The sequence below is a fragment of the Prunus avium genome, chromosome 2 (assembly GCF_965620075.1).
Source record: "Prunus avium chromosome 2, drPruAviu1.hap1.1, whole genome shotgun sequence".
Classification (NCBI taxonomy): domain Eukaryota; kingdom Viridiplantae; phylum Streptophyta; class Magnoliopsida; order Rosales; family Rosaceae; genus Prunus; species Prunus avium.
Window position 1 is genome coordinate 43,641,986 of NC_142285.1, and position 14,187 is coordinate 43,656,172.

General features: G+C 38.1%; 1 protein-coding gene across 1 annotated transcript; it reads left to right on the forward strand.

Annotated features, from left to right (window-relative positions):
* Positions 1 to 1,477: 1,477 nt before the first annotated feature.
* On the forward strand, positions 1,478 to 11,402 carry LOC110749549 (neuroblastoma-amplified sequence protein). Its single transcript, XM_021949663.2, has 12 exons — positions 1,478 to 1,722; positions 1,839 to 1,887; positions 2,047 to 2,220; positions 2,532 to 2,733; positions 2,905 to 3,098; positions 3,568 to 4,561; positions 4,929 to 5,908; positions 5,998 to 6,086; positions 6,350 to 6,709; positions 6,843 to 8,082; positions 8,253 to 8,518; positions 8,616 to 11,402. Exons 1-12 carry the CDS (start codon positions 1,639 to 1,641, stop codon positions 11,229 to 11,231), a joined length of 7,248 nt encoding a protein of 2,415 aa, XP_021805355.2. The 5' UTR covers positions 1,478 to 1,638; the 3' UTR covers positions 11,232 to 11,402.
* The last annotated feature ends 2,785 nt before the right edge of the window (positions 11,403 to 14,187 follow it).

The following is a 14,187-nucleotide window of genomic DNA, read 5'->3' on the forward strand; positions in this document are numbered from 1 at the left end:
CTACTTGTGCAGAAAGAAACATTACATAGCCCTAACTTTGAGCTGCTGTGCACAGCTGCTTGAACGCTTATGAATATACAGACATTGTAGCTTCCACCTCTATTTATAGGAAGGAGAGGAGAGGAGAGGAAGCAAGTAAAGATATTTGTGAATATTATTATAGATTAAGAACTTCTTTACTAGTTACAACAAATTAATTAGGATAAGGAAAGAACATTTTTTTATGATCAAGATTTAAGAATCCCACTACCAATCCAATCCCTTTCATCCTCTCTCCCTCATCAATTAATTTTATTTTACGCATAACATATAATGGAGGACTAATTCTAGACGTCCTGCTCCTGCTGCACTGCAGGCACGTGATCAATGAAATATATATATCAAATATCGCATGCCACGCCATGAAATGTCGTTTGATTTGCACGTCATGGTGACAGCTAAAACGCATCTGATGATCTGGCTGGCTACACCATAATCTTCGATGCACATATCCATGTCCATCCATTCATCCATCTGTAAGTTACTGTGTTGTGCTGAAGTAAATTATTTAATTATCATTTTATAGGTAGCATCACATTCTCCGTGGCAAATATGTATTTTGGTCGGCAAAAAATGATAATTCAAGCATTAAACTACGTCGTCTGTTATGAGTGGAGTGGTGGTGGTGTACTGGTGCTTTTCTAAAAAATAACTAGTTACTTAGAGAGTAGACTCTATTTGCTTTAAAAGAGTGGTCCTCAATTAATTATCAAGTATAAAATAAAAGGAGTGGTCATCTTTTTCCATCTGGGGAGGGCGGCTGCAACAGAATATCAATCAATCTTGGCACTGCGCATGCATGAGCTATAAAATAATTAGCTGTTGACTGCAAACAACTATATCGTAGCGGAATAATAACATATATATGATATATCTATATCTTCTTCAAACTATATTTGCACCCAATATTTCAATGAAGCAACTGCAGCAACAAGAATATTTTCCTTTATATATCACTCGACCCAGGTCATTATCCATCCACCAAAATCCATCAAGTTCATGTCTGTGACTGGAATATTGTTTGACATTTCCTAGATATATAGAACATATACCATATCATATCATCCATAAACCACTTAGAAATGTCGTTTCTATTAGAGAGATGCGATCCAAAGACATTATACCATGAGTTGTGTTACAGTTGTAAGCATGTTCCGCCTGCATCTCATTCACCGACAAGAGTGCACGACTGATCTTAGCAAAATTCATACTAGTATTATAGGGATGGGGTGTAAACAATTGGTATTTGGGCTCTCATTCAAAATTCATACTACCACAAGTTGTCAACTTCTGTCCCCAAGTCCAAAGCCCAAACCCTGGGCTTGGCTAAAGCTAAATGTTTTAAGCCCATTATTCCTTTTGACGGCCCTTATTGTAAGTCCAGGCCCGAAAACTCTGAGTCCGGGTACGATTTCACCAAAAAGAAATTTTTTTTTTGAGAGAGAGGAGAGACAGAAAGAAAGAAGACATGAACGAAACCAAATGGTGGTGTGCTTTTACTCTCTCTGTCTGAAGAGTCGAAAATCATATGCGGGTGTGGTTTTTGAGGTCTAGGGTTTGAGATCTTGGAGGTTGGAAAAGACACTGAAACATTTGGCCATGGATGAACCAACTCCCACAGTGTTTTACGAGACACGATGTCACATTACGAGGCCCTATACTCCCAGTTACCCTCCCCAACAGGTTCTTAATTTTATTGTTTTCTTGAATTTCAACATAAACAAATTCATCTTCCGTAATCGCTCAATTAATCAGTTTCGTGATTGTTTTTTCTATTCCGATTGATTTACGGAGTTCAGGCCAATGACGGCAGTAAAGGGAGCTTTCTTTCACTGCTTTCCCTTCCAGGTTCATCTCATTTTCCCCAATTTTTATTGTTTATTTCTTACTGATAGAAGATTATAATTGTTTTTTGGTTTTTTTTATTTATGAATTATGGTGTTTGACACGGTGATCATGTCGCCTAATCTTAATTGATTGACTTGTCTTTGCTCTTTATCCATGAAGGTGTGAACCAACTCAAAGAGAAATGGAACGAATACAAACAGCCAATAAAATTGAGAAAATTGGCATCATTGTTTATCTCTCCAAAAGGTGAGCGTGTGGCTGTGGCTTCTGGAAATCAGATAACAATTTTGCAGAAGGAGGATAACTACTCAAAGCCATGCGGCACTTTTACAAGTAAGATGTACTTGCTGATTTCATTGACCTTACCTTGTGGAATCATCAGTTTCTGTTATCTTGTTGCCTCGTTTTAATAGCTGTAAACTGAAAGCCTTGAAGTTATCAGTATTACAAGGGCATTGAATTTTCAGTATTATATGTTGTCCCTGCAAAGTTGGGGTATTTGCCAATGAAAAGTTTGCCTATATGAGATATATATGCTTTAGAAATTTGAATTTGAATTTTGGTTTTTTTGGCAACCAAATTTGTAGGTTACCTCATTTCTGTTTTCCGTTAAAATAGTTACTAATTTGTGTTCTATGCATCAGGTGGCAGCCTTGCTTCATTTACAACAGGGACTTGGTCAGAAATCCATGATGTTCTTGGAGTTGCAGATGACACTGATACACTGTATTTTATCAAAGCAAACGGTGATGAGATAACGAGGATCGCGAGGAGGCATTTAAAAGTATCTCTACCAGTAATAAGCCTGATTGTGCAGGATGATTCTGATGTACAGAAATCTTGTCTGTAAGTATTTTATTTTTTCCTGCCCATAGGCTGTGCAAAAATTACGCATAAAAGAACATTTGCGAAAAGTAGTTTCTTGTTGTTCTGTTCTTGATTTTGTGGCTTAAGGTTCTAGTTCATTGTTTGAGTAAACCGAAGGTTCACTTGTTGAAATTTATGAAATGTTTTCAGGTGTAGCTTTATTGTGGTCGCATCTGATGGTTCCCTTCAGCATATTGAGATCTGTCAGGATCCAAGTTCCTCCATATATTCTGCACGCACCTCAAATAAAGGATTAACTGCAAAGGGGCTGTTCCCTCACAATGTTTTATGTGTTGACTACCACCCAGGGCTTTCTTTGCTTGCTGTTGTCACACTAACCTCAGGTTGAAACTCTGTCATGTTTCCTACTACCTTCATTTTAATTTTTTCATTGGTTATGCATGAAGATAGTCATTTATACGGGCCTTTATATGGTTGATATCATTTTTTAGATTAGAATCTTAAACAAATCTACACATCTTACATGAATCTGGATGATCGGGTGACCTTCTTTGTTGTTGGGAGAATGTCAGAAAAACTCTAGATGTTTTTGTTGGTTCATCAGATTGTGCAGATACTTGCATATCATTTTTTTTTTTTTGATGTGGGGACTTTTGTGGTTGGTTGTTAACCACTGTGTTCGTTGGCCTTACATAAAATTTAATGCTGTTGTTTTGGGACTTTGATCTAAGTATATCCTGGATACAAAAAATGTATTGACATTAAGTTACAAATTAATATCTAGAAAGATGGAAAATGATGTAATATAATAACCAGACTACTTATATTAATTAATTCGTGATTATCTTCCAGGTTCTTGTTATCTTTCTCTTTGGCGTAGAAGTAGGATCATTGATCTGGAGCAGCTTGTTACCATTCAGTTTGAGGGTTTTTATTCCAAACCAAAAGGTCATAAAAGTCAGCTAGCATATCCAAAGGTGCTAATCTCCCCACAAGCCAAATTTGTTGCTACTTTGGATGTGACAGGATGCTTGCACATATTTAAGCTGGATAAAGACTGCTTTTCACTTTCAAATTTTACATGCAGAGCGAGATGCGAGTCAGAACTGACCAATAATTTGTCAAGTGGAGAGGGGGAACATTTAAGTGACATTGTGGATTTTACTTGGTGGTCTGACCACATCCTTGCTTTTGCAAAAAGGAGTGGCATTGTTACCATGCTTGACATCCTTAGTGGCTTGAAAGTTCAGGAAAATGGAACTGTATATTCGAAGCCCATTATAGAAAGAATAAATATGTTTCAAGGAAACATTTTTCTTTTGGAGACCATTTCATCTGAAGAGAGATCTAACTCAAAGGAAACTAATGATTCACATAGTTTGGGGCATATTGCAGTGGACAGCCTTGACCAAATTGACATTTCTTCATTGAACTGGAGCCTTGTATCATTCTCTGAGAGGTCCATCCTGGAAATGTATAACATTTTGATTGGAAATGAAAAATATCAGGCTGCCTTGGATTTTGCTGATTGTCATAGGTTGGATAAAGATGAAGTCATAAAATCACAGTGGTTGCATTCAAGTCAAGGAGCAAATGAAATAAGTACCTTTTTATCAAAAATTAAGGATAAACCTTTTGTACTTTCTGAATGTGTTGACAAAGTTGGACCTACAGAAGATGCTGTGAGGGCCTTGCTTGCATATGGGCTGCGCCTAACTAACCAGTATGGGTTTTCTGAACCTGAAAGTGATGAATGTACGAAAATTTGGGATTTCCGCATGGCTAGACTTCAGTTATTGCAATTCAAAGACCGGTTGGAGACATTTCTTGGGATAAATATGGGCAGGTATCTTACTCCTCAGGAGCTATATTTTTACATTAGCAAAATGTTATATTTTTTAATACCTCTCTGTCTTTAAATGCCAACTTTGGATTATAGTAACTTTTACAAAGTAGACACTCATCAGCATCAAATTAAACTTTTATTTTCTTTCTTTGGTTGGTATTTGCAGTTACTCTCTCTCTCTCTCTCTCTCTCTCTCTCTCTCTCTCTCTCTCTTTTATTAGTTATTATTGAAAAAATGGTGTTGAGTGAATATATTTTTGACTTCCCCATATGAATATGAGTGATGATTTTCTCGGAACTTTGATTTTTTGCCATACCTGTGATGATTGCTACTAACCAACAGTTGAATGACATAGTTTTTATGCAGGTTTTCTGTGCAGGAATATAGAAAATTTCGAGCTATGCCTATAAATGAAGCTGCTCTTACTCTTGCTGAAAGTGGGAAAATTGGGGCTTTAAATCTCCTGTTCAAGCGCCATCCTTATTCACTGGCTCCTTTCATATTGGAGATTTTAGCTGCTATCCCTGAAACAGTTCCTGTACAAACATATGGGCAGCTTCTCCCAGGGAGGTCTCCCCCTACAAGTGTAATTTTGAGAGAAGAGGATTGGGTTGAATGTGAGAAAATGATAAATTTTATCAACAGATCACCCAAGGACCATGAGATTTGTATCCAAATCCAGACTGAACCCATACTCAAGCAGTGCCTAGGATCTGTTTGGCCATCTACTAATGAACTTTCAATATGGTACAAGAAGAGAGCTAGAGATATTGATAGTTGTAGTGGACAGCTAGATAATTGCCTTTGCTTGATTGAGTTTGCTAATCGCAAAGGTGTATATGAGTTGGAGCGATTCCATGAGGATGTTTCATATTTGCACCAACTTATTTATTCTGATGACAGTATTGGTGAAATAAATTCCAGTCTGAGTCTTGTCATTTGGGAACAATTATCTGACTATGAGAAATTTGGGATGATGCTTAAAGGAGTTAAAGAAGAAAATATGATTGGAAGGTTGCATAATATGGCAGTACCATTTATGCAAAATAGGTTTCATTATACAGTCTCAGTTTCACAGGATCGGGTTGCAGATAATCATCTTACCCCAGAGCATAATAAGGTTGAGTCATTTCTGGTTAGATGGCTAAAGGAAACTGCTTCCGAGAACAAATTGGACATCTGCTTGAGGGTAATAGAGGAAGGGTGCTGTGATTTCCAAAGTAATAGCCTATTTAAGGATGAGGTTGAAGCCATAGACTGTGCCCTGCAGTGCATTTATTTGTGCACTTCTACTGATAGGTGGAGTACTATGGCAACCATATTGTCAAAGCTTCCACATATTCAAGGTAATTGCTTATTTAGAAGTCTGGTTTGCGTGATAGTTAATGAATTTTTTTTCTTCTGATGAGTACCTTTTTTCTTGCTGACTGAACAGGCGGTGAAATAATTGTTGATGGTCTTGAGAGAAGATTGAAATTGGCAGAAGGCCACATTGAAGTAGGGAGGCTCCTGGCATTTTATCAGGTTTGTATTCTTCCATGAGAGGGAATCTTTTCCCGATTATGGCATTATACTACTACCTTTAACCCAACAAAAGAAAAAAAAAATGCACACAGGGCAGGCACACTAGATTGTTTAGCAGAGTAAGAATAAATGACATCGTAAATAATTAAGAGAGCAGATCCTAAAATCTTGGTATCTAACTGTTCTGAGAATATGACTGAGGCTGCAATTTTATATTCCATTGTTGATGTTTTTTCATTTAATTAATATTGCTGTGGTTTCAGGTACCAAAGCCTTTGAATTTTTTCCTAGAATCTCATGCTGATGGAAAAGGTGTAAAGCAAATTCTTCGCCTTATACTGTCAAAGTTTATACGTCGACAACCTGGTCGATCAGATACTGATTGGGCAAGCATGTGGCGTGATATGCAATGCATTAGGGATAAGGCATTTCCTTTCCTGGACCTGGAGTATATGTTGATGGAATTTTGCAGAGGGCTGCTGAAAGCTGGGAAGTTTTCTCTTGCCAGGAATTATTTAAAGGGTACAAGTTCAGTTGCTTTGGCATCTGAGAAGGCTGAAAATCTTGTCATACAAGCTGCAAGGGAGTATTTTTTCTCAGCTTCAAGTCTTACTTGTACTGAAGTAAGTATGAATATGCTTATGTTTTCTGATGATTTATGATATTCGAGCATGAAATGATACATTTAAGCATTCAATGCCGTAGCACATTAATATTTGCTATCTGTGTTAATTAAATCATTGCACAACTTTCCAGATCTGGAAGGCTAAGGAATGCCTCAATTTATTTCCAAGCAGCAGAAATGTCAAAGTAGAGTCTGATATTATTGATGCACTTACTGTTAGACTTCCCAGACTTGGAGTGACTCTCTTACCCATGCAATTCAGGCAAATAAAAGATCCGATGGAGATAATTAAAATGGCAATCACATGCCAAACTGGTGCATATTTACATGTTGATGAACTCGTTGAGATTGCTAAACTTCTTGGATTGAGTTCTCCAGACAACATATCTTCTGTTCAGGAAGCTATTGCCAGAGAAGCTGCAGTTGCTGGTGATCTCCAATTGGCCCTTGATTTGTGTCTTGTTTTGACTAAGAAAGGGCATGGTCACATTTGGGACTTATGTGCTGCAATTGCAAGGGGTCCTGCCCTTGAAAACATGGATATAAATTCTCGAAAGCAGCTATTGGGTTTTGCTTTGAGCAATTGTGATGAGGAATCCGTTAGTGAGTTGCTCCATGCATGGAAAGATCTAGATTTGCAAGGTCAATGTGAGACATTAATGATGTTGACAGGGACAGAGTGTCCAAATTTTTCAATTCAAGGCTCCTCAGTTATTACAGGTCCAGTCCATGGTATTCAAGATATAATCAACCTAAAAGGTTGCTTGGAAATGGTTGAAGGAGCTAGTTGTGACGATCAAGAAGTTCATCTTAGTAACATTAAAAATTTACTTTCTGTTGTTGCTAAAAATTTGCCTGTTGTGAATGGAACCAGTTGGGAATCTGTTTTGAGAGAAAATGGAAAACTTTTGTCTTTTGCTGCCCTACAACTTCCATGGTTGCTTCAACTAAGTAGGAATACAGAACACAGTAAGAAATCAATTGGTAACTTGATTCCTGGAAAGCAATATGTGAGTGTAAGAACACAAGCTTTAGTGACCATTCTGTCCTGGTTGGCAAGAAATGGTTTTGCTCCTACAGACCATGCGGTTGCGTCTTTGGCAAAATCAATTATTGAACCACCTGTTACCGAAGAGGAAGATATAGTGGGTTGCTCCTTTCTCTTGAATCTGGGGGATGCCTTTAATGGGGTTGAAGTCATTGAAGAGCAGCTTAGAACAAGGAAGGATTACCAAGAAATTTCTAGCATCATGAATGTGGGGATGACATATAGCTTGTTATATAGTTCAGCAATTGAGTGTGAAGGTCCTATGGAAAGGAGGGAGCTGCTACTGAGGAAGTTTAAAGAAAAGCACACACCACCTAGTACTGGTGATTTTCTATACTTATTTGCAATCTGCTATGCTATCATTTTGCAGCTCCATTAATTACCATATATGTGCCGAATATACTTTTTATCATGTCCTTCACCTTTTTGTTCAACACCTTTTCCATGATATGGTGTTACTTAATGGTTTCTTATGTTATTATATTGCTTTCAGATGAAATAAACAAATTTGACAAGGTACAGTCTACCTTTTGGAGAGAATGGAAACTGAAATTAGAAGACCAAAAGCGTGTTGCAGATCGCTGTAGAGCATTAGAGAAAATAATCCCCGGTGTTGACACTGCACGCTTTTCGTCTCGGGACTTTAATTACATTGGAAGTGTTGTTTTTCCCCTGATTGATTCAGTAAAGTTAGAGAAGAAGCACATTTTGAAGGACGTTTTAAAATTAGCTGATGATTATGGCTTGAACCGTGCAGAGGTAGGCAGCTTCATAGGCATATATCTCTGAAAACTTTAATATAGAAGATAAATTTTTTGCCCATGGGGGGTGATAGTGTTCTACTGTTTCCTTGCAGGTCTTTCTACGTTATCTGAGTTCTGTCCTTGTTTCTGAGGTTTGGACCAATGATGATATTACTTACGAAATTTCAGAATTTAAAGGAGAAATAGTTGGCTATGCTGTAGAAACCATCAAAGCTGTCTCCTCCGATGTATACCCTGCAATTGATGGATGCAACAAGTTGCGTCTTGCTTACATGTTTGGTCTGCTCTCTGACTGCTACTTGCAACTGGAAGAAAGCAGAAAAGAATTGCCAATTATACTCCCTGATCAAGAGCATCTATCTGGTTTTGGATTATCTCGTTTTTACAGGTTAATGGAGCAAGAGTGCAAAAGAGTTTCATTTCTTGCGAACCTAAACTTCAAAAATATTGCTGGCTTAGGTGGTTTAAACTTAAAGTGCTTAAGCCATGAAGTCTACCTGCACATATATGAAAGTAGCTTGGAAGCCTTGGCAACAATGGTAGAGAGCCTTGCCAGTATATATTCTGACCCATTGTCGAAGGGTCTCATAATGTGGCAAGATGTCTACAAGCATCATGTTTTGAGTTTGTTGACACCTTTGGAGGCTAAAGCCGGAACTGATTCAATCATCAAAAGCGCTGAGGACCTTCAATGCTTCATATGTCAACTTGAGCAGAGCTATGAATATTGCAGAAAGTATATTATACTCTTGGCGCATGTAGATTCTTTGAACATTATGAAGCGGTATTTCACCATAATTGTACCTCTTTTGAGTTCTTATGGGACTCTACCAGATAACTCAGCTTGGCAAGAATGTCTTATAATTCTCTTGAACTTTTGGATAAGATTGATTGATGAGATGAAGGACATTGCATCACATGAGGAAGCCGGAGAAAATCTCAGGCTGAATCTGGATTGCTTAGCATGTTGTCTAAAGATTTTCATGAGGTTGGTAATAGAAGACACTGTCTCGCCAAGTCAGGGCTGGGGTACAATTGTCAGCTTTGTCAGTCATGGTTTAATTGGTGACTCTGCTTCTGAACCATATATGTTCTGTAGATCCATGATTTTTTCTGGTTGTGGGTTCGGAGCTGTGGCTGAAGTATTTTCTCAAGCAGTATTAGGGGGTCCCACTGGTTCCACTTTGGCAGGTGACACTGAAGTCCAGGAACTTCCCCTTCTCTACTTAAATATTTTGGAACACATTTTAAAGGATGTGGTTGTCCGTGAGTGGCAGGACTACGAGAACTTGTATAAGCTATTATCATCTTTGAGTAAATTAGAAGGTGATTTAGAGGATTTGGATAAGGTCAGGCATCTAGTTTGGGAAAGAATGGCTAAGTTCTCTGATAACTTGCAGCTACCAGGGTCAGTTCGAGTTTATACTTTAGAGCTTATGCAATTCCTCACTGGTAAAAGTATCAAGGGTTTGTCTGCTAGTATACAATCTAGTGTTATGCCATGGGAAGGATGGGACGAGGTGCACTTTACGAGTAACAAAAGTGAAACTACTGATCAGGGGTTGGTTGATCATAATGATACACCTAACAGGTTTACAAATACATTAGTTGCCCTCAAATCATCACAGCTTGTGGCAACCATATCACCCACCTTGGAAATTACTCCCGATGATCTCTTGAATCTAGAGACAGCTGTTTCTTGCTTCCTAAAGCTGTGTGATGTTGCTCAATCATATTCCCATGTTGGTTCTTTGCTCGCCATGTTAGGAGAGTGGGAAGGATTTTTCTTGGTGAGGGAAGATAAGAAACCCTCTGTAGAAGCTTCTGATGCTGGAAATGACTGGAACGAAAACTGGGACGAAGGATGGGAGAGTTTCCAGGAATTAGAACCTCCTGTTAAAGAAAAGGAGAGTTCCTTTTCCATTCACCCTTTGCACGCATGTTGGTTGGAGATTTTCAAAAAACTTGTAATGCTCTCCCAGTTTAAAGATGTTCTAAGACTGATTGATCTGTCCTTGCTGAAATCTAATGGGATATTGCTTGATGAAGATGGCGCAAGGAGCTTGAGCCAGATTGTTCTTGAAAGAGATTGTTTCACGGCTTTAAAGCTGGTGCTACTACTGCCTTTTGAAACGCTACAGTTGCAATGTTTGGCTGCTGTTGAAGACAAGTTGAAGCAAGGAGGCATCTCCGACTCGATTGGTGGGGACCATGAGTTATTAATGCTAGTATTATTCTCTGGGGTTTTGCCCATTATCATCTCCAATTCTTCCTATGGAAACACTTTATCTTGTATCTGCTATTTGGTCGGCAACTTATCCCACAAGTTTCAAGCAGCTGAGTTACAAAATGAGACGCTTGTTCAGAAAGGAAAGGGTGGATGCAAAGAAGAAAATGAGAGTTGGCTGTTGGTTTTTAGAAGAATACTCTTCCCCTGTTTTATTTCAGAGCTTGTGAAGGCAGATCAGCAACTTCTGGCAGGACTCATTGTTACAAAATTTATGCACACAAATGCGTCACTTGGTCTTGTTAATGTTGCAGAGGCAAGTCTTGGTCGGTTTTTAGAGGTGCAGCTCCATGGACTGCAAGACCCCCTTGATGAGATGCGTTCACAGGAAACCTTGAACAATGTTGTTTCTAGTTTGAGAGTCAAGTTGGAAAATCTGATCCGGAGTGCATTGTCATTGCTTTCAACCAATGCTAGATGAGAAGGCATGATGAACTGTTTTTGCCCTCTTTTTTTCTTCCCAATCAAAATAGTTGTGGTCTTTGCACTTGGTGTAGCAAGCAGTGTTAGGTAGTGATTCGAAATGTACATATTTAAACAAGAGTGTAAACTAGACGCCATGTTTATTGTTTTACTAAAGGAATACATATGACCCACCGAGCCGGGTGATCCTTCTGTAATTTCGCCTTATATTACTGTATGGTTCAGTAGGAAAAAAAAAACTAGTATAGCCGACCGGCTGTACTTTATATATGTGTATATATATATATATATATATATATATATATATATATATATATATATATATATATATAAGCGTATAGCCCGTCGGCTATACTCTTTAAATATTAATATATTAAAATATTTAAAGAGAAGCCGCACGGCTGTTCTGTTTAAATATATTAATATTTAAAGAGTATAGCCGGCCGGCTATACGTTTTAATATATTGGAATATTTAAATAGTATAGCCGCGCGGCTATAAAATTTAAATATATTGGAGTATAAAAAGACGCGCCTGGCGGCTGTACCCTTTAAATATATTAATATTTAAAGAGTATAGCCGAGCGGCTAAACTATTTAAATTGTATAGTAGGGGCTGGCGAACCTCGTCATCGAAGAAGAAGCGCAATGACGAAGAGGATCCAAACCCAGCGCCTTCTTCAACAACCTACTCTCAGAGGTCTCAAGAAATCTCAGCGAAAGAACAGGTTCCTCTTTGCCCCCATTGGTGGCGGTAAGATCGGTGAGCTCAAGGATTTGGGGCACCAAGAACCCCGTCTTATACCTCGATTTCCTTCTGGTCTACAACTTTCATCCTTGATCCTTTTCTAATTTTATTTTGCTTGTTTGGTTTCTGAGAAAAATTTAACCTACTCTTCTCTCTTTGCGTGCTTTTATGCTTTGTGTACATAATTTTCAGAGCTATTGTTTCATACAACTTCCACCTAGAATCTTCTTCTTGTTCTTCTTACAGAGTGTGGTAACGCCATTTTGCGGCCCCTTTCCAACAAATCCACATCTTTCATTTTGTTTGTCTATGGTCGTTCATGTTATATGAAACTGAGCTTCTCAAAGCATTTTTTATGCATATATATCAGCATTAGCTTTTCATGTCCCATATCGTATTTTCCAATGCTTCGTGGATTGGGACACAAGCTGAGAACCCTGAAGAAGCCCAACTTGATTTCCCTAAGGAACTTACTGAGGTTAGTTTCTGTTCATATTTCCTTTAAACAGATCATTTTTTGATAGAATGTAAATATCATTTTTTGATGATCCACTCTCAGGAATTTGTTGGTTTCAGGGACAACACGCAGAATAGGACTTTAAAGGTGGTGCAGGTTCAACATCTGCAAACAAGCAAAGTGATCATAAAAATGAAACTACAAAAGTAGAAGAACATTCCCCAAATATGTAAACTATTAGACGATTATATCCATGATATGTTGTGCTACCTTTAGTTAGATTATCATAGATAATTAACCATTTTGATATATTTTCTTTTTGCTGAAGAATAATAAAAGAATCGAGAGTGCTTGTTGATCGTCCAGAAGGCACACATTTTCCTGTGATGTGTCCACACATGCTTCAGTGAACTCTCGTTTTGTCACCGATTAATTGTAGATGATGCACCATGCTTACCTTTCCATTTATCTCTGACATTTTTGTTGGTACAGTTTTGGATTCTTTTGGAAGCGATACTTACTTAAGCGAAGGAGAAGATGAAAACATTGTGGGACTTGATTCATCATCCGGGAAGCATGCTAGTGGGAATATCCTAATATTTGTCTTAATTTAGTGAATTCCGACATTAAAATTTTACTTTTGTATGTACCCACCAGCTATTTTGTAATTTGAACTTGGGTTTACCATACATTCATTACATCAACCTTCCATCTCAGTTGGCTATACCTTGATTCATTCCCTTAACTGGTAGATGCAGACTGAAATCTCAGCTTTGGAGACGTTGACATTGATAATGAGGATTCTGTGAAAGGAGCTCAAATTCCCAAACAAAATCAGGAGTCCTCTGTGTCAGAAGCTAAATTGAAGAAACAATTCCATTCTGCCTTTGCAGTGATTACATCTGTGGAGGACTCTCATAGAAAGTGGAGAAACTCGTGGGAACTTTATGTTATGTAGCTATGGTATGTTTCAGGACTATTAAGAAGCCTGAAACTGAAAACCAAAATGAAACACCTGGTCAGGGTGGGCTTCCTCTCTGAGTTTCTTGGACATATGAAAAGAAAATAACGCACCATGCATTGCCATTTTGCCTTCAACTCTGCTTAATGCTTACTATGGTATGAAATTTCTAAATTTCATACAGAAAGTGGACTCCAATATGCAAAGTCAAGTACTGCTTCCCTCTTCAAAGGTTCATGAAACACCAAGAAATCCAAGGAAACCTGCATCTCCAAAAGGTTGCTATTTTCCCAACTAGTTTTCTTATTATGAATATATTGGTATCTGAATACTCAGAACAGTGAAAACTGTTGATGTTTTCCAGTTTCTGGCCAGAAGTCACGCCAAACTGATTCTAAGAAGAAGGTTAATCTGGTTTGCAAACAACAATTCTGGCTAATTTTTCCTTTTCTTAACCATGGCTGCTTTGCATCGGAGTGTTACCCCAGCTGAGGTAGTTTGTTGTCGTTGCAGGATGGACGACCTAAGGAAAACTATCAAGGAAAAGGATTCAGGACTCTCTCTCTCTCTCTCTCTCTCTCTCTCTCTCTCTCTCTCTCTTCATAATATGCATGTGCATGTTAATTCCTTATTTAAAAACCATTTTAGTCAAGTTTGGTAAGAAGCGTGTATGATTGAATTTTAGTCTAGGTGATTGCCTATTTAGGAAACTGAGAATGCTTGCTTTAGGAAGTGAGGCTTCTCTGCTCACATCTTCATCTTTGTTTGCTTTTTAGCAATATAATATGTC